Genomic DNA, 26,396 nt, shown 5'->3' with positions numbered 1-26,396 from the left:
AACATCACTGACGAATATTTTAACCAGTCCCCCCCCCTAGGTCGACTCAGCCTTAAGTGATGAGTACCTGGTGTGTAAACATTGCTGCTAGCAAGCGCTTGCCCCAGCAGTCAGTTGAGGCTTTACGGGGGTCTTTGTCAGCAGCAGGGAGACGTCATCATTTAACTCATCAGGTGCAACGGTTTGAGGTGGAGGGGGTGGGGGTTATTGTAATTATATATTAGATTGGCAATCAGGCAATTGTTACGATGTGAGTTGTAGATTAGTAATCAGTTGTAATGCGTGTTATTGTAATTATATGCTACGTTAGTAATCAGTTAATTAGTATTTGTTTCCCCTATAAGGAATTGTAATATGTATTATTTAATAATACGCTTCCAGGCCGCACTATTTTGTATTTTGTCAGCGTGACACTTTTTTTACTGATTGGCCGTGTCGGGTTGTGGAGGTTTACAACACATTTATAAATAACGCGATCTAACCCAAAAACTTTATTATGAATAATATTGGTCGCGAAAGCCTACGTGTTGAATGTATTAACTGTATTAAGTGTGCAAAACAGCACTGAATGGTTATACAGAAAACATTAGCGAGATAATTATCTTGTTTACAGGCCTGAGCCAGGGGTGGACATTTCCACATTCACATGACGGGGACGGGCCCATCTACAGAACAACTTAAAATTGACTTCACACAAATACGGTGCTTATTTGATAAACTTTTGGAAAACAACGACAATCTGATTGACAGAACGCAACAGATGTCGAAACAGTGGAAACATCAAAGCAGAAGAGAATAAGTTGATCATTGGTAAATGACAAAACTAATTTTTTTAGGACTGCCTTTGGTGTTTAGTTCGTTGCCCCCCCCCTCACGCGCCTCCGATTAGCCCGTACGGCACGAGACCATCAGTTCAACGTAACACACACACACATAGCTCACACACACACACACATAGCTCACACACAGACACACAGACACACAGCTCACCGGCAGTCAGTGCCAGTTATCCCAGTAGCAAAAGTAGCTTCAGATGTAGCTACGGGCCCCGCACTTTCAAGGGCCCCGCGCTAAATGCTTTCAAGCTCTCAATTCCGGTTCAGTGATTCTGCACTTGCTCTATTACTATAGTACTATGCCGCCTTAAACTTTTATGAATGACTGGGTGTTTAAGGTTAGCGATTTGTCGTATTATATCTATCTGGCTGTATAGCAAATGAAAACATACAATTACTGTACTATGCAAGTAAAACATTTATGTATTTTAATAAGTGAGTTTTTTAAATCTAGGGCCCCTTCATAACATATGCTAAAGGCCGCGCACTAGCTTAATCCGGCACTGACCACAGGTATGTATAACTTGTTCACGAATATCATAGGGAATTGAATAATGGACAATTCAGAAGCCAGCCTTTGAAAACATACAAACAAACAGAGGTGGGACAAAGTCATTGTTATGCAAGTCCAAGTCGAGTCGCAAGTCATCAAATTCTCTGCAAACAAATGATCCCCATGACATCCGTTTGGTGTTTCTGTAACTTCATTTATCATTGTGTCGCGATCGGTCTCGGGATAATTTGCCCGAGCCGACTTGCGCTGCAGGGAGTTGATTATTTGTTATCGATTTGCATTGTTCGTGCTGCGTGTTCACCTCCTCACGTGACACAGATGTTCATTGTCCCGATTTCTCTTTGCTTCTTTGATGCTGCTGCATATTTTTTTTTCTCTTTTGTTTTTTGTCAGTTTTGGTGTCTCCTGCAAATGAGACTCCAATCCTGGTCTCTAGAGTTATCGCCTGGTTAAACGAACTAAAGTTGAAAACATTCAAACTATCTATCAGGTTCTAAATAATAAACAAAGGCAAACGGATATCAATCGCCGTTTGATTGTGCTCAGCGCTAGCAATGAAAAGCAATTTGAGTCGGTGGAAATCGATGCAATCATCCAAGCTCGCATACTTGGCGTCTGTGAAAAAGAGCTTCATAGCTCATCGGATTTCTCCAGTATAAATGTATCGTCTTATTATCTTCTGAAGTAAACGCTGCAGCAAAAAGTAGAATGACTAATCATTGGTTTCTTTAGGGGTCGGACCGTCTTCTTGGTTCTTTCGGTAAAGTCACGTAGAAGGGAAGTAATACAATAATAAAAAATAAAACATAATAAAATAATTCTCACGACGTTTCGGCCACAACGCAAGCCGAAACGTCGTGAGAATTATTTTATTATGTTTTATTTTTATTATTTTATTATTTTCCTTCTACGTGACTTTACCGAAAGAACCAAGAAGACGGGTCGGACCGTGTTGGGTCAGTGACAATGAGGGCCATGCATGAACGCATTTCTTCGATGCAAACGTTGCTTTGAAGAAATGCGAACGTCGTTGTTTGGAGGAGCGCGATTTTCTGCGCATGGCAGAGTGAGTTTACGTCGGTGATCGGGATTGGCAAATAGAGTTGAAGAACTCCTCCTCTGAGCGACGGCGATTGGTTCCACGAAACCGTTCGTTAAGTGAATTGGTTGTTAAGCGAGTATAGGGAAATGCACGTTCAAGGATTAATTCGTTCCTAGAGCATCGAAAGTTACACTTTTTCACCCAAATAACGTACTTTATAATATTTATACTAACGACATTATAATCGTAATGATTATTAAGAAGCATGTACATCAATACACTAATTAATATTTACTGTACCAACAACAGCTCGTCGTTAACGGGGGAATGGTTGGTAAGTGAACACATTGGGCTCTATGGAGGCACTACACTACACTATACACTACACTATACACTACTATACACTACACTATACACTACTATACACTACACTATACACTACACTACTATACCCCACACTATACACTACACTATACACAACTATACACTACACTATACACTACTATACACTACACTACTATACACTACACTATACACAACTATACACTACTATACACTACACTACTATACACTACACTACTATACACTACACTACTATACACCACACTATACACTACACAACTATACACTACACTATACACTATTATACACTATACACTGCTATACACTACACTACTATACACTACTTACACTACACTACTATACACTACTATACACTACACTACTATACACTACTATACACTACACTACTATACACTACACATTGGGCTCTATGGAGGCCCCGTCGTTAAGCGATTAGTCGTTAACAGGGGTGGTCGTTAAGAGAGGTTCTACTGTGCACTACTTTACACTACACTACTATACACTATTATACACTATACACTGCTATACACTACACTACTATACACTAACTATACACTGCACATTTGGCTCTATGGAGGCCCCGTCGTTACGCGATTAGTCGTTAACAGGGGTGGTCGTTAAGAGGGGTTCTACTGTATTTATCCAAGAGGCGATCCAGAGCAGGTCACGATGCTTTTGGGGGAAAAAAAGTCTAATTTGGTCATGAGAAGCCACGTTATAGGGCGCTGAAACGGAAATTGTTGAACCGGTGCCCACGTCTTGCTTGTGACAATGCGTTTGTTCCTGGGAAGCGCACAGCGAACAACGGCTGAGGACGCACACTTGCATTTAGACCGAGACACAGAAGGTGGAGGGACACGTGATTAGGAGAACCGACACCAAATCGGCGACGCACGCGACTGCGAAGAGACGCGCACGTGAGCATGGTGGGCAGGCCACGTGGGCATGGCGGGCAGGGCACGTGGGCATGGCGGGCAGGGCACGTGGGCATGGCGGGCAGGCCACGTGGGCATGGCGGGCCGGTCACGTGCGCATGGCGGGCAGGCCACGTGGGCATGGTGGGCAAGCCACGTGGGCATGGCGGGCAGGCCACGTGGGCATGGCGGGCAGGCCACGTGGGCATGGCGGGCCGGTCACGTGGGCATGGTGGGCAGAGCACGTGGGCATGGCGGGCAGGGAAAGCGGTGAGAGCGGACGACGACCGGGCAGCTGAGACTGGTAACGGAATGGTAGCCAGAGGAGGGAAGCGTGCACCGTGAGCACGGCCACCACGGGAGCATGCGAGGGATAGAGGCGGTTTAGAGAGGCCTTCGTCCAGCAGCGGATAGAGCACTGGCTTACGATGACCTTCCGATTGTAAGTCGCGCGTTCTGGCCACGCCGCCACCACGCTGCAGTGATAATAATAACAACAGTAACGGGTGTGATAAATATCGCACAATAAATTGCCCGGGAGTGGCTCTCTGAACCTTTAGGTCCACTCGGCCAGAAATTATGTCGCACCATGTAATGACACTGGCACGGGCCATTCAGCCCTTATCGCTGCGAGCTGTGATTAGCTCAGCCTCGACTCCTCGTTCTTCCTGTCTCCCCGTGCATTGTGTCTGTGTGTGTGTGCGCGCGTCTGTGTGTGTGCGTCTGTGCGTCTGTATGTGTGCGTCTGTGTGTGGGTGTGCGCGTCTGTGTGTGCGCGTCCATGTGTGTGTTAAGCGTCTGTGTGTGTGCGCGTCTGTGTGTGTGCGCGTCTGTATGTGTGTGCGTATGTCTGTGTGTGCGTGCGTCTGTCTGTGTGTGTCCGTCTGTCTGTGTGTGCGTGTGTGTGTGCGTATGTCTGTGTGTGTGTGCGTCTGTGTGTGTGTGCGTCTGTCTGTGTGTATGTCCGTCTGTCTGAGTGTGAGCGCGTCTGTGTGCATGGGGAGCGGTGGCCTAGTGGTTAGCGCACTGCGCTACCAAACCGGTGACCCGCTCACGGTCAATACCAGTGACGATTATCTGAGCCGGTCCTGGGCCTCCCCTAGGTCGACTCAACCGCAAATTAGTACCCGGTGCGGTGTGTAAGCATCGCCAATGTGCTGGCCACCCACTACCCTCGCGTACCGTGGCCAGCATTCATAGGTGCTGCTCGCTAGCAGCACTTGCCCCAACAGTCTGTTGCAGGCTATACGGGGGATCTTTGTCTTTGTGTGTGTGTGTGTCTGTGTGTGCACGTGCGAAGCGTCAACCTGCCCCTGGCAGTGCTCCGCCTTTCATCATCAGCGGCTCCATCCCACCCCACGCAGCGGCAGCAGCAGCAGCGTCACTCGTCTCCTCCGATATAGCCCGGAGTGCAGCCTCGCCCCGAGCCCGGAGCAGCGAGAGACTTGTGGAGGGGACAGAGTTGCGAGTCGGGCAGAGGCGGCGAGAGGGAGACAGGGCGGGGGCGGGAGGAGGAGGAGAGAGAACGAGGAGAGAGGAGAGACGAGAAGAGCGGAGAGAGGAGGAGAGAGGACGCCTTCTGAAGGTCATCTCTGGAGGGAAAATTTACTGTCGTACGCAGAGGAGGATCATCTTAGCGGAATGGTATGAAGTCATCGTTGTTGGTTGTATGGGTGTGTGTGTGTGTTTGTACACGTACACCTACATACGTGTGTACACGTGTCTGTCTGCCGTGTAGCTACACGTACTCGTACACACACGCGCATACACACGCACACAGGAATACAACTAGATATAGTATACAGTATATACACAATGTTGCGTAAGCCTGCACACGTGTAACTACCATATACGATACTTACAAAGACAAATAAGCTCCATATAGCCTGCACGGGCTATTCGGGCAAGAGCTGTTTGCGAGCACCTATGAATCTGCGCGCATACACATATACATGTATACACACACGTGCCAGATACACACGTGTACGCTAGCACACACACCAAGATAATCGCCACACGCATGCACATACCTGTACAGGTCACGAAACACCTGGACACACACACCCACATGCACACACAAACCCCTCTGCACAAACACCAATGCGGCACAGAAACCTACATTCACCTACACACGTGCACTTGCGGAAAGCTGCACGTACTGACGCACACCTGTACACACCTGTACACACCTGTACACACCTGTACACACCTGTACACACCTGTACACACCTGTACACACCTGTACCTGCACATAGAAGATGCCTGCGAACCTTGCAAATATTGATGAACGCAGTACACTCTGCTGAATGCTGACAGTACTGCTGAGGATGCTGCTCACTATGTAACACGATTTTTGTTCCTGGGTAGTAAGTGTTATTTTCTAATTGCGTATGCCTAAAAAGTAGAGAAAACGGCTATTATTCCCCACAAACTTTGCTTTTGTGACGAGGACTTTACGTGAAGGAATGACACAAATGCACACCACGTTTTCACATTGAAAATAGGTACATTTCAAAATATCACTGTCCTGGTCACAAAAGCAAAGTTCCTGGAGAATAATAGCCATTTTCTGTACTTTTGAGGCATAAGCAATTGGAAAATAACACTTACTACCCAGGAACAAAAAATGTAGATGTTTTTGTTACACAGTGATATAATGACACCCTTGCTACTTCCTGATGATGATGCTGTTCATGATGCTGCTGCCGATGTTCCTGATAATGACACTGCTTATGATGATTATGCTGATCATGATGATGCTATTTATGAAGATGAAGCTGCTGCTGATGATGCTGATGCTGTTGCTGATGATGATTCTACTGCTGATGATGATGGTAATGACGATACTGCTGCTAGTAATGATGCAGCTGCTGCTGCATCTGATGATGATGATGGAACTATTCCTGATGCTGCCACGACACGCTGCTGATGGTGATGATGATGCTGATTATGGCACTAATTGTGATGATGATGATGATTACAATATTGATATGGTATTACTGTATAATACGTGCCTGGGTGTGCTAACTCTAAGCCATACTTTCACAGTCATAAAAATAATAATGAATCTACAGATGTCGATCTCGGCCTTCATCAATCCACTGCTGGATGAGAGCCCTTCCCAAGCCGTGTGGGTCCGTGGTGGTGGCGGCGCGGTGCGTTTGACGGCTGGGAGCAATAGACGTGGGAGCATAGAATTACAGTACAACACAGTGGATTGTATGTACTGCCATCGCCCGGGCCACGTTTACTGCGCTGTTTGCCCTGCCCTCGGTATCGGCGCAGAGCTATGAGCAACCTGTTGTGCGCAGATGTCACGCATCTAAAGCACGATTGGCCAGGCTGGGAACCTGTTTGGCTTCCGAAAGCGTGCGTACAGCGACGGCGGCGCGGTTTGCTTATTAAATATTAACTCGAGCGGGGCCATTCGTATTTAAATTGGACGGTAAAGGTCACGTCGACGGCTCGATTCATAGACAAAGCTCTCCTGCACGTTACGTATCACTGCAAATCACACACCGTTCAAACAAACAATGAATTGCGCAACAATCTTTGGAAGGCCCTTCGTCTATCCACCGCTGGATGAAGGCTTGACCAGGACACAAAAGCAAAGTTAATCATCCACTCCAAAAAAGCACTGTGTAACAAATTTATTATTTTTTTGTTCCTGGGTACTAAATGTTATTTCCTAATGGCTTATGCCTCAAAAGTACAGAAAATTGCTATTATTCCCCACAAACTTTGCTTTTGTGACCAGGACTTTACACGAAGTAATGACACATATGCACACGTTTTCACATAAAAAATAGGTACGTTTCAAATATCACTGTCCTGGTCACAAAAGCAAAGTTTGTGGGGCATAATAGCCATTTTCTGTACTTTTGATGCATAAGCAATTAGGAAACAACACTTACTACCCAGGAACAAAAAATAAAAAAATATAGTTATCCCTTAAAATCATACATCATGAACAACGAATTGTATGACGATAGTGATGCCGATGATATCCAGAACTTTCTGTTCTCGGAAACGCTACTAGGCGGGCTTGGAGTCGGGATTCTCGGCGTAAGGCACTACAACTAGAGTTACAAGGTACGCCTACGCGTTACTATACTGTATGTTATTGTCGGTGGAGTGAGCGGCTTACAATTTAAAGGTTGCGAGTTCAATCCCTGCTTTTGGGTTGACTCAGCCAAACATTCCTCCTGGGGGGGTCTATAAAATGAGTATCACTTTAGGGGGAAGTCAACAGTAGTTTTCCAGTGGAACCGACTCGGCCCCGCCATCTGAATGTGGAATTCCCACCACCGGCTCAGGGTTGTGAACGTGAGATGAGCACCGCCTCGATGCCGGAAACTCACCTCCACGTTCGATTATATTCCAATAATCCCACGAACGGGTTTATTTTGAATATTGTACGGCGCAGTATGCTCGCCAAGAAACCTGCAAAGACAACGAGGCGAGATGCATTTGGGCGGAGTGCCGAAATTATTCCCCGCAAGGAACGTCCCGGACTTGTTCCGGCTGAAATGAAGCACGGCCCATGATAACCGTCACAATAAATAATCGTCGTCGTCATCACAGTCATCGACGACCTTTTTGCAAGGCGCTTTATGGCTGTGAATTGACTGCTGCCTCGTGGTGAAATAATAATAATAACGAGGATAACAAACCATTGGAACCTCCTTTGCCAGTAGCAAAATATGATAATTGTTTTTTTTTACCCTTTTATCTGGCAACAAAACTGAGGATAACACTCAGTTTTATAGAGGGCCTTTACAAAAATTGGTAATCTCGAAACGAAAGCGGCTCGCGGTTACATAACCGCGTGTGCTGCTGCTGCTGCTCACTCGCCTGCTCCCTCTCTCTCTCCCGGGTTGGTATTTGCATTCGTGTGTGGAACGTTCGCGGTGGTGGTGGTGCTAGTGGGGAGCGGTGGTGCAGCAGTTAGCGCGCTCTGCTACGAACCCGGCGACACAGGTTCGATTCCCGCTCACGTCCAACCCCAAGTGACGATTATCTGAACCGGTCTTGGGCTTCCCCTAGGTCGACTCAGCCTCAAATGAGTACCTGGTGTGGTGTGTAAACATCGCAAATGGGGAGACAAAGGCGGCCGGGCGTTGTGCTGGCCACCCACCCCTTCGTGTGCTGTGCCGGCCTTCATAGGTGCTCGCTAACTGCACTTGCCCCGACAGTCTGTTCAGGTTACACGGAGGAGTTTTGTCTTTGGTGATGGTCAGTGGTGGTGCCGTTCCATTGGGGGCCCTAAGCAAAACTAAAAGAGGGCCCCAAACTTTTCAGTTTCTGAGCTCCGATCACGATGCCCGAAGAGACGCCGTAGACAAGAGCTAGAGATTTGGTGAGATGAGAGAAAATGTAGATACACCGCATGAATCCATATATATTACAGTCCCAGGCATAGGAATGTGAAATTACAGTCCCTGGGATGTGGAATTCACCGGTATAGGGAACACGCAGCATCACTGAATCGGGTGGAACGGTGGCACAGTGGTTAGGACATCAACACATTTGAGTTTGGTTCTCAGCCACGGGTCACATCGGTGACGAGTGCACTGGTAACTCACCTCCCCCCAGTCGCCCCCACTTCCTTCATTCACCAACCCATTGACCAGGATGGTGAAGTATGATCAAAGCAACCCCCGCAACCAGAATGCCATTGGGAGGCCTCCATCCGGCTGTGGATTGACGCAGGGCCGTGAACTATGATGACAATAATGGACATCATCATCACGAGCTCGGTGCCAGCACTGCATAGACGGTCTTCGCTCCAGTGTTCATCGGCAATGCCACGGCCGCTCCACACCTCATCGCAGAGGTCGCAAACGGGTTTTGATTCCTTACCCGTACCCGTACCCTACCCGTACCCGGCTGGGTACGGGTAGGGTACGGGTATCGGGTGCCTGATTGCGACCTCTGGGATGCAGCCATGTTGCAGGCGCGGGTGGGTTGATTCTAGGAACTTGAATTGTGAAAAGAGACACGACGTTGGGAAATGAGTGACAAACGGTGACTCACCAGTGACTCACGGGTCTACCCGTACCCGTACCCGGCCGCACCAGGATCGCAAACGGGTACCCAAACCCGTACCCGGCCGGGTACAGGTAGCCGGGTATCGGGTAGGGTACGGGTATCGGGTACCCGGTTGCGACATCTGCCTCATCGCCGCCAGAGCGCACCAACGATGACGGCCCCAGGGTGTTTAGGCGGCAAAGAGCGAACGCAAACAACAAAAAAGATCCCCACGGTTGGATTCACTTCGGATACTAAAAACAAAAATAAACAGAACGAGCCGCCCAGGAATGCGCTCGTTCTGTGTTTACTTTGCGTTGTTTATGAACGAGACAGATGCACGATTTCTCCAGTAAACATCAGTGTCCTGGTTCTCAGGTCAAACGTAGAGGCCCCCCCCCTCCCCCGGGGATCACGCCGTGGAACCCGCGTGTGCGCGCGCGTGCTGGAGGGGGGATTCCTCTTCACGCCATGGGGAGCGGTGGCGGAGCGGTTAGCGCTACGCTGCTGCTACGAACCCGGCGACGCAGGTTCGATTCCCGCTCACGGCCATAAACACCCAGTGACGGTCATCTGAACCGGTCCTGGGCCTCAGTCTCACCTGGGGCGGTGTGTAAATATCGCCACGAGGGAGACTAAGGCGGCCGGGAGCGGTGCTGGCCACCCACCCCCTCGTGTGTCGTGCCGGTCTTCATAGGTGAACAACACTTGCCCCAACAGTCTGTTAAGGCTATACGGGGGATCTTTGTCCTTGTTGGAGGAGGAATTCCTCTTCATGTTATGCGCCATGAGGTGCATAACATGGGTGACTGTAATATCTGACGTTTTGGGGGGCATGGTAAGTGTCGTGAGGCATGAATATACCAGCTTGCTGAGCCACGCGGACAACGTGTGGCAGTACAGCAAGTATGTTGCTGAGACAGCCATGTGTGCATAGGGAGGGAGGGGGAGCAGAGTAACATTTCTGGCAACTGCCTGATGGTGCAGATTGTAACTGCAAGCGAAACGTCCGTAGCCATTTGTTATACAAAAAAAGCGATTTTTATTTTACCGGGTAAGACCCACTGAGCTATATAGCTCTTTTTCAGAGGCGAACCTGGCCACAAATGAGAGCTCAATGAGGTGGCTTATCGCGTGGAAATGTATCACAGCCAAATACTTAAAAACGCACGTTTATAAATGTGGAGGGGAAAAACTGAAGGACTCGGAGAAAAATCCACGCGACCACAAGGAGAGAGACACGCAAACTCCAAATATACAGCAGCAAGCATCGTCAGGGTCGGGATCGAACCCACGACATCCTGTGTACCAGGCGAGGGAGTTAACATCTCCTAGCCACCGTGATGATGACGAGAGAGTGACACGCAAACTCCAAATATACAGCAGCAAGCATCGTCCGGGCCGGGATCGAACCCACGACCTCCTGTATACCAAGCGAGGGAGTTAACATCTCCTAGCCACCGTGATGATGAGAGAGAGAGACGCAAACTCCAAATATACAGCAACAGACATCGTCAGGGTCGGGATCGAACCCACGATCTCCTGTATACCGGGCGAGGGAGTTAACATCTCCTAGCCACCGTGATGATGATGAGAGAGAGACACGCAAACTTCAAATATATAGCAGCAGACATCGTCACGGTCGGGATCGAACCCACGACCTCCTGTATACCGGGCGAGGTAGTTAACATCTCCTAGCCACCGCGGTAAAGGTGTCGTCGTGGATTGCTGGTGCTGCTACTGAAGCACTCGTAGATTCATCACGTTTGTTCACCACGTGACAACTTCACGAATCGGCTGTGTCGGGTGGAGGGAGGGTTTTAGGACCCTTGCTAAGTAAATAATAAATGTGTAATAATAAAAAGAGCATCTCCCGAAGTGGCCTGTCATGACCACAGTCACGGGGTAGCACTTTTAAACCCGCCCTGCCACCGACAGGGTAATGTTCATCGCGTCACTGGCGAAACAATATGTATGTTTGTATTTTGTCTTAATTGTCAGAGCTAGAATTTAGTCGTATTAAGTACAGAGCCAGATTTATTGTGATGGGGGTTTGTGTGTGTGTGTGTGCGTGTGTCGATCAACATGCCGCAATTGAAAAGGCAGTATAGTCGCTAAAAAAAACTCAACACATTCCTCACTAATACCGTGTGGCGTTTAAAGGAAACATATACACATATATAACAGGCGACGTTTCGAGGAATGGCCCCTAATTCATAGCACAGGTGAGTAACTCGATTAAAAACCAGGTCAGCGTGCTGTGACCCCTTAGTTATCCCGCCAACTCTTAAGAATATAATTTTTAACCATCAAGAGAGTCACTGACATTTACCTCCATCTCATTAAACACTTAACATTTCCCAACAGCTTACGGATTACATTACATAACAGGACATTTATGTCACCAGGGAGAGAGAATAAAAGAAGAGGTCTTGCTGGGCCCACATTTCTTTATCAAGGCGCAGCCCTGAGGTGAACACAACAATAAGTAATATTTAAAAATACTTTTTTTTTTAAACACGCTTTAATGAAATGTACCGTACTCGTAATGGCAGAACTCCCATGACTCCAGGAAATGGCCCCGAAGCTTGCCATGAAGAGACCGTGGTGATTTACAGCCAACGTCAGTTGAGCGTGGGCAATTAGAGCCAAGCCGAAACATAACATACAAAAAAGATAGTTAAAAAATATTTGTGTTTATTTTCAATGATAGAATATAGTATTGTCATCAGTATGACATACGTATACCAAGTTTGCAGTCGATACCACATTGGGAAGTGGGTTAAAATTGAGTTACACGCTTTGAGGATATGACAACAACAGACAGAGTGAGTTAATACAAAGCGTGTAAAAAGATTGTTTAAAAATATATGTTTAAGTTTTTTATGATAGAATATAGTATTGTCATCAGTATGACATACGTATACCAAGTTTGCAGTCGATACCACATTGGGAAGTGGGTTAAAATTGAGTTACAAGATTTGAGGATACGACTACAACAACAGACAGAGTGAGTTAATACAAAGCGTGTAAAAAGTAAAAAGCCACGCAGTTATGATAATTGGTTTTTTACCCTTCCATCTGGCAACAAAACTGACACCTTTTTTTACAAGGAGTCATGTTTGCATAGACCACAATACCTGCAGTCATAGTGCAAACAAAAAACATAACTCTGATAATGTGCACTGTCCTTGAAGTTGATTGGTCCACACCCGAGACAGCTTTCCTTAGAGCCTATTCTCACAAGGGTTGGACCAAATGGCGGATAGAAGGGTAAAAAAACTATTACCATATTTTTTACTGGCAAATGAGGTTCCAATGGAGCCACGCAGTTAGTTGGTTAACATCCACAGGTCCGTGAACGCCACTGTCGTGCATTGTCATCCTCGTCACGACCTCGCAACCCGGCCGAGCTTACGAGTTTCACAAATGTGCGTCATCAACCCAAACCTTCGCATTCCAAATTCAGAATATTTCTTCAGCCCGGAGGAATCCGATGAGCTGTGAAGCTTTTTTTCCCTCTTCACAACGCTCTGAATCACAGGGTGCGAGCCACCAATCCCTTTTGTTTCCCTTGCACTGCGCGGCCTATGAGGATCACCAATTAGAATCTCAGCGATGTAACCGATCAATTGCTTCATCCGAGTCGGGGAATTGTATATGTACACCCACACACCCAGCCACCGCCTCCACGTGTTTTTTACGGTCCATGGTTTTGAGTTGCGATGCTCAGACTCGATTGGAACACAAACCAAAGCGTCATCTATCACCTGTTGGCGATGTCTCCCGGATGCACGGTTCCCAGTCGAATTCGTCTTATCGCGCGAGGCAACCCTCCTGAATTGGGTTTCAACCTCACCGATTCCCATCAGCAGTGCGTGTGGCCTCATAACTCACAGCCCCAAGGGGGCGCACCAACGTTACCGTGTGCGTGTAAAGCCACCCGGTAACCACTTGAGGCCCCCCCCTCCCCCCACAATAAAATGCCATTAAACTACTGTAATAAAATAATCATAAAAATTATAAAATACACAAACTACATGCATAATAACGGGTAAAATAATTACCGCCGCTTAGGTTAAAAGCGATAACGTAATTTTCATTGTGCGAAACAGTTGCAAACGCACTTGCGGTTTTCATTATTGCCGTTTGGTGTCTTTCCAGTTCACGTCGTTCAGAACCCGAGGAACACTTATCCGTGACTAATTGCCGCTTAAATCGATTATGAGCATGAAATGCTTCCTCTGGCGTGGTGTCACCGAGCCCCCGGAACTCGGCTGGCACTGCTACAACATAGGGCGTGTAGCTGAAATCACAAACCATGGGGGCCTTTCACAACGCCCACAAAACACGTGGGCTGCACACACAAAAAAAAGCTCACACGTGCGAAACGGCGAAATGGCCTGAAGCATTGTAGGAGGGAAAGAAAAGAAACCACCAGTTCCGGAAGAACTGCATCGTGGTTAATCTCGTCCGATAAAGCCCTACCGTCAATTCATTGAGCAGTTGGCGACCAACTTGCAGAACTACTTATAGCGGTACAACAGTAACTCGTGATAGCATGAGCAAACCATAACAATAATACAATACTTCAACACGTGCGTCAAGAACACCGTTGCCTTAAAATAAAAAAAAATAGGTCAAAAACAAGTTTTTCAATGCACGCACTTTTATTTGCACTCAAAAGCAGAAAAGCAGTCACCCCAGAAATGAATACAATTTGATGTGCTGAATAAAAGTGGGTGGCCTGCATACAGAAATGTAAACATCGAAAGGAAGTCAACCACTTTTATTCAGGCCTTAAAATGAAAAAAAAATGAAACAGGCGACGTTTCGGGTTCAAGGCCTTTCTTCACGGCACGTACATAATGCTGTTATTTATTTCATTAATTTTAAAGTCACAGTGTTATTCATTCACGTGTTGACTTATTTGTTGTTTTCTCTGTGCTCGTGCAGCACCGCCAATGCAGCAGCAGCAGCAGCAGCGCCACCAAATAGTTTGTAGCAAATACCAGGTCATCCAGCGACTCAGAATATTTATCCCTGAGAAATACGATGAGCTATGAAGCTCTTTTTCACACGTGTCCAGCAGGATCTAAACCGGTGACCACGTAGAACCCACCACTAATCGGACAGCCCACAGCTCCAACGGTGTGGGCTGCGTCCCGAGATTTGTACAGAGATCCATAATAAAGGTTTTTTTTGGGGGGTTAGATCGCGTAAATATAAATGTATCTTTAAACCCGCCATATAAATGTGTTTAACGACACTTTTATATTTACACGATCTAACCCAAAAACCTATATTATGGATGATATTGTTCGCGAAAGCCTACCCACGTGTTAAATTGTACAGAGACGTTCGCACCTCGGGTTAGCCTACGCGTGGCATCGTCGTTAGGGTGCCACTGGCATCGTGTAGAAGATGAAGCTGCGGCCTCGCAATCGCTCGCTCACCCCACTGCCGGCAGAAGGGCCTCCGAACTAGAGGGAGCTCTCAGCAGTATTTGGTCTACTCTTCCACGTTGGCCGGATGTGCTGGAAGATCTGATGAGCGTACTCAATTGCTGGGGTGATCGCGCTTTTTGCCAGCACAGCTCCCAGGCTTCGGAACGCTTTGCCTTTGCTAACAAGACCGAGTCGTGAGACGTGTTGAAGTCCGTCCTGAAAACTCTCCTCTTTAAATTGGCATGGACCCCCCCCCCCCCCGTGCTGGCAGTTTAGCCTGCAACACCATACCATTGAAGCAACTCGCATTGAAGATAAATTGGGTCCTCTTTGCCGATAATGTCGACCGTTCACCAGCATTGATTCAAACAAGCCTGATTGATCTGCTGATGAGACACTGCATGATAAAAAAAAATCGGTTCAGAGTTTGCTCGTCTTGAAATAATGCACCTGCTACTTTGTATGCCCCAGAGGCCATGCGTACGGCTGATGGGTTTTGCGCGAAATACTTGAATGTTTTGTGTGCAGAGACTGATATGTAATGGCAGTAAACACATCGTCTGCCTTGTTTTGATCTCGTATTGAAGTGGCTCCTTGCCGTTATCTTCCAGGGCCGGTCTCTGCCGTGAGATGATGGGAGGCCGTTCCCGGCGGGAGAGTTCTTGAAGGCTGCGGGGCATCTCGCCTCCTGAGTGCCAGGTAACTGTGCTGCTATCAGTGGCACGCGGTCGCTAGGGACTCGAGTGGCCAAGGGCCCCCTTCAAGGGCAAAACATTTAAACTGCAACAAAAAATCAAGTTTATAAACCGCGCACAAGTTGACCTTTCACACCAGTTTAAATACAACTGTATGTGTGCATGTTCAACTTCATTCGCTCCGTGCGTAGCCAGCCGCGCTAATCGGAGGTGCGGGGAAGGACAACAAACTGAACACACACACAAATCTGTTTTAAATTGTACTTGGGCGGCTTCTCATTATTGGAGATAAATCAGCTCGGCTTGGTAACAATTGGGCTGAGCGATTGCGCAAGATTGCCGCGGATCAATGAAAGGTTTGGGAGGCTGTCATCCAGCAGTGGATTGACGTGGATGAGGGCATCTTGACGCCGCGCGAGTCGTGGGGGTTAATTGGCCATACTTCACCACGCCGGTCACTGCAGGTTCGGCGTGTACTCTGGAACATAGATGTACGCTACAACGATGGATTTAGCTGTGCAGCCCTTTGCTGCCCACTATGTAGGCCTGCAGGCTATAACGCCTGTTATGTAGGGTGGTTGCCCCTTCCAGCCTCGGAGATCTGATGGGATCTGGCACGTCCCAGGTGAGTTGGTGATAAGACAGGGGATTGACAAAGGGGTTGCTCTCTTTATTATCATCTGCAAGTGCTTAACTTCAGCCAGAAGAGTATGGCATGCTGTTCCAGGAATTATGTTGGCATTATTATTATTAGCATTTTGTTCATGAACATGTTCATAGGATAGGCTCAGACAGTAATATTGGATCGTCGTGCACTAGTGGTAGTGCCTTATGCCGATAATCGCTACTATGACAGCCTATAATGGTGGTCTGGAAAATATTGGGTGAGAAATGAAGCCCTGAATATATTGAGGATTGGAACTGTGTGTGCGCAGTAGATGTGGATGTGTGTATGTGGAGTATTATTACATTATTATACTGGTAGGAACCTCCTGGTTACACCAGCCCACGGAGGATTATTGTGTCCGTCCGTCGTGCAGGGAGGGGCTGGGTGGGGAGGGAGGGGCTGGGTGGGGAGGGGAGGGTGGGGTGGGGCTGGTTGGGGAGGGGCTGGGTGGGGAGGGGCTGGGTGGGGAGGGTGGGGCTGGGTGGGAGGAGTGGGGATGGGAGGGGTGGGGCTGGGTGGGGAGGGGCTGGTCACCCCGTGGTGCCCTTATAAAACTCAACGTTTAACCTACTCACGCCGGCTTGTGCCCGCCCTCACAGTCGGGCATATTTGCGGAATACACTACGCCGCCGTTGACCCTGACCATTGACCGAGCAACCCAACGTTCCTACCAGCTCCCTCCGCAGGAATGTGTTCATTACTACGCTCAAGACTCGTTTTCAGGAGGGTCCTGCCAAGTTTTCGCAGTAGGGGGCGATTCTGCTGCTGTGTGCGATCCCAATTGAATCATATGCAGGTCATTATTTAGCACTGGGATGCAGTGGCGAGATGTTAACCCCCTCGCTTGGTATGCAGGAGGTCGTGGTTTCGATCCCGATCCTGACGCCTGCTGTATATTTTGAGTTTTCGTGTTCTCTCTCTCCCTGTGGTCGCGTGGATTTTTCTCCGGGTCCTCCGGTTTCTCCCCTCCACATTTAGAAACGGCACTCATTTTGAGTAATTGGCAGCGATAAATGTCCGTATGATAAGCAACTTCGTTGAGCTATAATTTGTGGCCAGATCACTTCTGAGAAAGGGCCCTATAGCTCATTGGTCCTTAGCTGGCTAAATAACAATAGCTAGTTAGTATGAGGGGTTTTATTCACGATGGCAGCAAACAGGAGAACCCAGAGCAAACACATGCAGAACAAGGAGAGAACGAGCAAACCTCACGCAGGAAGGTACCCAGACGCCTTCTTGCTTCAGGCACGAGTTGCTACCACTGCGCCAGCCTGCTGCCCGGCGTACACGACGGTACGTGCGTGTGTGTGTATACGCGTGTGTGTGTGTGCACGTGTGTGTGTGTGCGTGTGTGCATACGCGTGTGTAGTGGGGAGCGGTAGTGTAGCGGTTAGCACGCTGCGCTATGAACCCGGCGACACGGGTTCGATTCCCGCTCACTGCCAACATCAGTGACAATTATCTGAACCAGTCCCGGGCCTCCCCTAGGTCGACTCAGCCTCAAATGAGTACCTGGTGAGGTGTGTAAACATTGCCACTAGGGAGACAAAGGCGGTCGGGCGTGGTGCTGGCCACCCACCCCCCTCGTGTACCGTTCCGGCCTTCATAGGTGCTCGCTAACAGCACTTGCCCCTACAGTCTGTTCAGGCTATATGGGGGATCTTTGATCTTTGATATGCGTGTGTGCTGTCGGGGAGCGGTAGTGTAGCGGTTAGCGCGCTGCGCTACGAACCTGGCGTCCCGGGTTCGATTCCCGCACACGGTCAACACCCAGTGACGAAAATTTGAGCCAGTCCTGGACCTCCCCTAGGTCGACTCAGCCTCAAATGAGTACCTGGTGCGATGTGTAAACATCGCTACTGGGGAGACAAAGGCGGCCGGGCGTGGTGCTGGCCACCCACCATCTCGTGTGCCGTGCCGGCCTTCATGGGTGCCACTCGCTAACAGCACTTGCCCCAACAGTCTGTTAAGGCTATACGGGGGGGGGGGGGGGAGTTTGTCTTTAGTGTGCTGTCGTAGCTCAGAGCCGGGGCTCTGCAAAGCGATCCCTTTGGCCGTGTGGATGGGGCTCTCTCAGGGGGAGCTCCCGGGAGAGGTGGCCCCTGTGTTGCCCGGCATCTCGCGTCATTCATCAATCGACATTCGCGCGCGGGTCCGCATGCCCATAAACCTCGAGCCAAAGTCAAGAGGACACAAAGCCGTGCTGCTGTGGAGGCTTCTGTCCCAGTGCGTGTCAGTGCAGTGTGCGCGTCAGTGTGCGCGTCAGTGTGTTCGTCAGTGCGTGCGTCAGTGCGTGTGTGTGTGTCAGTGTGTGTGTCAGTGTGTGTGTCAGTGTGTGTGTGTTAGGAGGGCGGTGGCCCAGTGGTTAGTGCGCTACGAACCCGGCGATCCCGAGTTCGACTCTCGCTCATGGCCCAATATCAGTGGCGATTATCTGAACCGTTCCATGGGCCCTCTCTTAGGTCGACTCAGCCTAAAATGAGTATTGTAATTGGTGCGATGTGTAAACATTGCCACTAGGGAGACGAAGGCGGCCGGGTATGTTGTTGGCCACCCACACCCACCCCCTCGTGTACCATGCCAGCATTCGTAGATACTTGCTAATGGCATGTGTCCCTAACAGTCTGTTAAAGGCTATATGGGGGGATCTTCGTGTACTGTGTGAGAGTCTGTGTGAGAGTCTGTGTGTCTGTGTGTGTGTGTGCAACATGGCAGGCTGCACATGTGTATACGAGGCATCAAAGTGCACCTAGCCTGGCACTCACATTGCCTGCCTAGCGCCACCACTCGCACTATTGCCCCAGCCTGGATATGTGACTATACATTATAGTACGGTGTAAGGGATCTTTGTCAATAACACTAAAATAAATATTTGTCTTTATAGACTTTGTATTTGTACAAATCCGTGCGTGCGTATGTGCTGTCTCTATGCACGACAACCGCTACCAATCAGAATGAGTTGTCAGATCTAGAGTGAGAATGTGCCGGAACTTCAACGCGATGTAAGTTTTAAGTTTGAGTTTTTCTGATTTGTGACCCCGTGGAGCCAGTTGCCCGGCTATTTTACACGGGAGATCCGTGGCGCTGCGCTAGCATGCCAGCAGCGACAACACAAGTTCAATTCCTGGCCATGACTGAACTCACAGCATCGCCTAAAATGGTTACAATTAGCACCGGCGAGTCAAAGGTGCTCTTCTTTGATAATATAATTGGGGTGGTTGCGCAGGGGGAGTGGCATGGACCCAGCGACCATCATCTGATTCGGTCCCGGGTCTCCCCTAGGTCTGCTCAGCCTTTAATGAGTACCCGCGTGCAGTGCGTAATCATTGTTAATGGGGAGATCATAGGACGCTCGCTAACGAACGCGCGCCCCCAACAGCGTGCGTGTCAACACGGGGAGATACGACCACGTGTTCACGTGGACACCTAATCGAAAATAATTAGATCCCAAGTAAGGGAGGCGGAGGTCACGTGGTGCTTTCGGAATTGATGGGATGTGAGGTGCGTTGACCGCGGCGGCTGCTGCTAGAAAGAACAAAACAAAATCAAATTGGCAGCGCAGGACTCGGCTTCTATGAAAAAAAAAATCTACGCGCGGAATAATGAGTCACAGTGCCTCGATGGATTGCTGCCACACGTTTAGCAATCACCTGGGAGTCGATTGACATCGGGTGCCGTAAAACACAGGAGGCTGGGAGGTAGGTGACACCCCCAAAATGTTGGATGGAGGTCAAGCCGTAGGTTGCCCCCCCCGAGAAATATTTTGTGCCCCCCCCCCAGCTCCCCCCCGCTCTCCCCAAGTTACTAAAAATAGCCCCGCCTTCACAGGGCGATTTTCCTGCCAACTTCAAAATCGTTTCCAAGCAACCAATAAAAAAAACATCACAGCCACCACCAGCAGCACCGTCGCCGTCATCATTAGCACGGTTGGCTTACGTACGGCACAAAAGAGGTTCAACATACATATGTACATACGTGTGCTGGACTTCTTTCGCACCGTACGTTAGCCAACTCTGCTAACCGGAGGTGCGGACCGTGCTAATCATCACGACCAGAGCAGCCAACACGACCATAGCCACCGTCACAAACACCTCCATCACCACAACCCTACGCAATGACTACCACCGTTATCACCATAACCACAACTACACCACCATCGTCGCAACCACTAGTACACCACCACCACCGTTATTTGTACCACCATCAGCCGCACCACCACCATTCCTGCCATCACAACCAAAAGCACTGCCACAGATGCCAATACCATAACCACACCAACATTTCGATTTAAAGCTTTCGTGACTGCAGGGATTCATCTTCTTGGTTCTTTCGGTAAAGTCACGTAGAAGAGAAATAATAAAATAATTAAAATAATAAAACATAAGGACGGCTGCTTGCGTTGTGGCCGAAACGTCGTGAGAATTATTTCATTATGTTTTATTATTATTATTTTATTATTTAATTATTTCCCTTCTACGTGACTTTACCGAAAGAACCAAGAAGATGAACCACACCAACCACAATCGCCACCATTACCGTCATCACGATGGCAATAGGTGTGATGTAAGGAGGCCAACAAATGGGTTCATGGACCCATTTCTGGAGCTGTCCCATGGGATGCGTGAAGCGTCTTCTCTGGATACTCCAGCTCCCGCTTACATGGAGGCAAGTAGTCATGAATGTACAAAAATTGACCAAACATCCCAATGGACGACCCACCTGAGAGCCTTGAGACTCGGTAAGGCTTTCCTGATTGTCTGTGCATTAGTCAATAAGGGGCGTTATGAATATGGCAACAAGCTGGCGGAGGCATGGTTGGCATCGGTCCTGGTGCCCAATTCCCCCCACCCACCCCCAGCTTCATAGCCCCGATCCTGTGCCCCGCTGGCCCATGGGCCCCCTAATTTATTTTGTAGACCATATATTGCCTACACGCCCTACATACAATAGAGTCAGTAGTATCTGCACACGTGGGTGGGTGGGGGGAAGAAGAGGGCATCAGTGGGAGCGACGGGCGAGGTGCGAAATTCGAGTTCAATAAACTGTTGGGTGGACGTTGGTTAAACTCCCCCCCCCCCCATTGTTTCAACTGTGCCGCGCCAGGAGATCGAACGCGCACGCCGTTACACCCGCCGTGGCAGCATCACGAGGCTTAAACAAGGGAGAAGGGTGGAGGGGGGAATCGGCGATGAAGGGGCATCTCTGGGAAGATATTTTGTGAGTTGTGTTGTAAACAAAACAGCGAGGTTCTCACGTGGCATTCATATGTAACGGCAGCAGGTGGCAGTACTGCAAAACTGTTTTCTCACAAGCTGCTGTCTTCGGGTTGGAGTGTTTAACAGTTCAGCCCCTCGTTCAAGGTCCGCTCAGGCGCGTTCCTGTTGAAGCGAAAAACGCGTTGAGCGAATACAACCCCCCCCCCTCCCCCCATGAAGAATGTAGTAAGGATTAAAGTTTGTCGATGTCACTCCATCACACCGCTACAGCTAAAGAAAGCAGTTCGCCGCCGACCACTCAGAAAGCGCGTTCAAGTTAATTTATTAGGTATAGCCGTGTGAGCCATTCGGCTCTTGAATCGGGTGCAACCGCAACACACAAAAAACAAAAACATGAACAAAAAAACATCTTAAAGTGAATATGTGACTGAGTGCAAACAGAAAATCCAAGAAAAGACAGCAAAATATTGCAGAAAAAAACACCGTGTACACCAAAGCTGTGTGCAAAAATCCCAGTGGGATGCAAGTCAAACAGCCAACAACAACCACAAGACAACTTAGATTAAGGCCATCAGTCTAACTCTGTACTACAACAAACAAACATGGCTAAACCAATACACTTTTCGAAATCACCAAAATAAAGCGATGAAAGCAATGAAACAGTGATCATAGGGACTGTGACGGAATTTTCACAATAAATGGCATAAACAACATATACTACCAAAACCCTGCAGCCATAGCTGGCTGCATGAGTCACTCCACAACAGCAGGAGCATCAGCGGCGCGCGCGTTACGCATTGTGCAAAACGTGCCCCCTAATGGAAGAAGCGCGTTATAGCGAAACCGCGTTGTAGTGTGAACACCACGCATGAAGCGAGGGCTTTCCGTGTACACGCGGAGTTTCTCCAGGCACTCCGTTTTCCTCACACAGGCAGCGAGAAACACTCCTGCATTGGGTTTCGTGGCTGTGCGCTGCCCAGCTCTTCCGTGCGTTTTCAGGTCATGCCGCGTGCTGTTCCACACGATGGTCCGACGTTTCGTTCCACATTGCTGGGAGCAGAAGAATAAGAATAAGCTCCCAGCATGTGGAGCGAAAGGTCGGACATCATGGTGAGTGGTATCTCATACCTGTAAACCCCTTATCAGTGCCTGCTTTATTACAAACTACTTCAGACCTTATTGGTCATCATGTACCCCTTATAAACCTCGACGTTCATCCTACAAAGTCCCATCACAAGGGAGAAACACAAACAAATAGACAAAAACTGTTGTTTTGCCCGTATCGAAACGGCTGTACGCCGTATGGACCTGAAAACTCAATTTCCCTGTACAAGAATACGGGGTAAGCCGTATGGGTTGACAGCGATGGTGTCTACTTCACCTGTCCTGGGTCTCCCCTTGGTTGACTCATCACTGATGTTAGTCATAGCCAGGAGTCGAACTCAGGTGGCGGGTTTCAAAACGCAGTGCACTAACCACTGTTCCGCGATGCATGTATTATGAGAGCGCGTTTGTTTGCACGTTTTTAGCTTATCTTATAAATATAAAAAACACATAAATATTAAAACACATATTTTTTTACTTGCATAGTCAAGTAATTGTATTTTTTCATTTTCTATACAGCTAGATAATGCGACGAATCGCTAACCTCCAACACCCAGTCGTTCATAAAAGTTGAAAGCAGTATAGTACTATAGTAATAGAGCAAGTGCAGAATCACTGAACCGTAATGGCTAGCTTGAAAGCATTTAGCGCGGGGCTCTTGAAAGTGCGGGGCCCGTAGCATTTGTAGCAACTTTTGCTACTATAATAATCTGGCACTGCCCACACCGTGTCGGTCATGGGGGGGGGGGGGGGGTGTTTGACCATACTTCACCACGCTGGTCAACGCGGGGGTTGGGGGTGGTGGTCGCGGGAGCGGAGGGCGCAGAGGACGTGAACTGTAAAACGTGAATTGTAACACGTGAATTGTCACACGTGAATTGTCACACGTGAATTGTAACACGTGAATTGTAACACGTGAATTGTAACACGTGAACTGTAACACGTGAATTGTCACACGTGAATTGTAACACGTGAATTGTCACACGTAAATTGTAACACGTGAATTGTAACACGTGAATTGTCACACGTGAATTGTAACACGTGAATTGTCACACGTGAATTGTAACACGTGAATTGTCACACGTGAATTGTAACACGTGAATTGTCACACGTGAATTGTAACACGTGAATTGTCACACGTGAATTGTAACACGTGAATTGTCACACGTAAATTGTAACACGTGAATTGTAACACGTGAATTGTCACACGTGAATTGTAACACGTGAATTGTCACACGTGAATTGTAACACGTGAATTGTCACACGTGAATTGTAACACGTGAATTGTCACACGTGAATTGTAACACGTGAATTGTCACACGTGAATTGTAACACGTGAATTGTCACACGTGAATTGTCACACGTGAATCGTAACACGTGAATCGTAACACGTGAATCGTCACACGTGAATCGTAACACGTGAATCGTCACACGTGAATTGTCACACGTGAATTGTAACACGTGAATTGTCACACGTGAATTGTCACACGTGAATTGTCACACGTGAATCGTAACACGTGAATTGTCACACGTGCTGCTGTCAGCGAGCAGAGATGAAGGCCGGCACGGATCGTGAACCAGGCTCTCGGTCTCCCCGCTGCTGACGGTTACGCACCGTTTCGGGTGCTCATTTACCGCCGAGTCGACCTAGGGAAGGCCCATTTAGTAGCTCTTTGAGATATTCGCCGCTGATGTTGGCCGTGAGCGGGAATCAAACCCAGGTTACTGGGTGTTATGGAGCTGTGCACTAAACCACTGCGCCACCGCTCACCACACACACACACTGCAGAGTTTAATCGTCTCAAATACAAGCAAGTCAGGATAATGTCGTGCCATTAAGTAAACACAAGCATGGCGAGGTTAAACTGTGTTTATGGAACATACAGTACGTACACACACAGCGATGTGGGCTCAGATGGGCCGGTACAACTTACCATTGGCCACGAGCTCGCGTACGTGTGCGCTAACGGTGTGTGGATATTAAACGCCACGTAGAAAAATAAAGGCGAAATACATTTGCTTTCTGCTGGGAACCATTCAGAGTTAATAGTTCGACAGTGACATGTTCACACCAACACAGCGGGAGCACGAATTGTTTCTCTTTAGCTCTGCGTTGTTTGTTGGGTCGTGCCAGACGACCACACAACAGTCAGCAAAAACAAGAATCTGTTTCGTCGATGCAAAACATTTATGGGGTGCATATTCTTGGTTCTTTCGGTAAAGTCACGTAGAAGGGAAATAATAAAATAATGTAAATATAAAACAATAAAATTCTCACGACGTTTTGACTGCAACACAAGCAATCATCATCAGTATTTTATTATTTCCCTTCTACGTGACTTTACCGAAAGAACCAAGAATATGAATCTCTGCAGTCACGAAAGCTTTAAATCGAAATTTATGGGGTGGTTTATTGCGGAGGAGGGGGGCGGATGGAGGGCTCAGTAGAGCCTCAACACTGCTTTTGAAGAGGGTCGTGCCACACTGGGATGTTTGGCCAATTCGTGAGCAGACACACTGCGAGTACCCGCAGAGAAAACAGCCAGCAGTCCCGCAGAGACATGGGGAGGCCACGAACCCACTTGCCGCGAATCCACCAACCCTTGCCACCACCACGCGCATCATCACAGGCGCGTGTCCGGCCGCACCTGCCTGGACAGTTGTTTTCCATCATCCAATTGCCCCCTTCTAAGCCACCGCCTCCCCCCGCAGCCTGTTGGTAAGCAAAACAAATCCTTTCGATTTAAAGCTTTCGTGACTGCAGGGATTCATCTTCTTGGTTCTTTCGGTAAAGTCACGTAGAAGGGAAATAATAAAATAATAAAATCATTCTCACGACGTTTCGGCGACAACGCAAGCAGCCGTCCTCAGGTGTGGCCGAAACGTGAGAATTATTTTATCATGTTTTATTTTTATTATTTTATTATTTCCCTTCTGCGTGACTTTACCGAAAGAACCAAGAAGCAAAACAAATCCTGCCAGCAGTTTCGCCTTTGCAAGAGCAGGGCGGTCTGCTATATAATTACAACAACTGGGAGGTCTGATATTGCAAAGAGGCAAACGCAGCGACAGGTAATCAGATGGACAGATAGATGGCAGAGAAATAGAAGAATATCAAGAGGAACAGTTCACTTACTGAAGAAGCCCCAAGCACACACAGCAAGCTAAACACGAACATTATATCTAAATTAATTAATTTTCAACTTAGATTTAAAAGCGTACTGCTCTAGTGGCTTCCTAATATTGGAAGGAAGCGCGTTCCGGACGGCCGCAGAAGCGCATCTGAAACCGTGCGATGCGGTGACCGTCTTTGTTTGATGGTCATCCACAAACCACTGCGAAGATTACCGGAGCCCGCTTGCTGGTTTATGCTCCTTGGCAGTACATAGACGCAATTATGAATTTATGAACAAACAAGTAGCCACGACGAACGTGTAGAGACAGACAGGCCAACAGCGGCCCCCACTGAGCCGGATCCGATCCCCGATTCATCTCTCCCCACAGCCTTCGATCCATCGCCATCTCCACGGCCACACGGACGCGCGCTCTCGACAACTCCCCCGTTTTC

The 26,396-nt window shown here is 48.3% G+C and overlaps 1 protein-coding gene across 2 annotated transcripts in view; it reads left to right on the top strand.

Annotated features, from left to right (window-relative positions):
* The first annotated feature begins 5,005 nt into the window (after nt 1-5,005).
* LOC144943498 (5'-AMP-activated protein kinase subunit gamma-2-like) overlaps nt 5,006-26,396 on the top strand; it is a 142,363-nt gene continuing 120,972 nt past the window's right edge. The window contains exons 1-2 of one of the 2 annotated variants that reach the window (XM_078870997.1): nt 5,006-5,313; nt 15,758-15,845. Coding sequence is in view for 1 of the 2 variants with exons in the window: in XM_078870996.1 (XP_078727122.1) it covers nt 5,311-5,313 (3 nt within the window). In the remaining variant the exon portion in view is untranslated. The remainder of the gene's footprint in view (nt 5,314-15,757; nt 15,846-26,396) is intronic. The other variant, XM_078870996.1, reaches the window with a different exon arrangement.

The sequence above is a fragment of the Lampetra fluviatilis genome, chromosome 31 (genome assembly GCF_964198595.1).
Source record: "Lampetra fluviatilis chromosome 31, kcLamFluv1.1, whole genome shotgun sequence".
Classification (NCBI taxonomy): domain Eukaryota; kingdom Metazoa; phylum Chordata; class Hyperoartia; order Petromyzontiformes; family Petromyzontidae; genus Lampetra; species Lampetra fluviatilis.
This window is presented reverse-complemented; position numbering and strand designations above follow the sequence as displayed.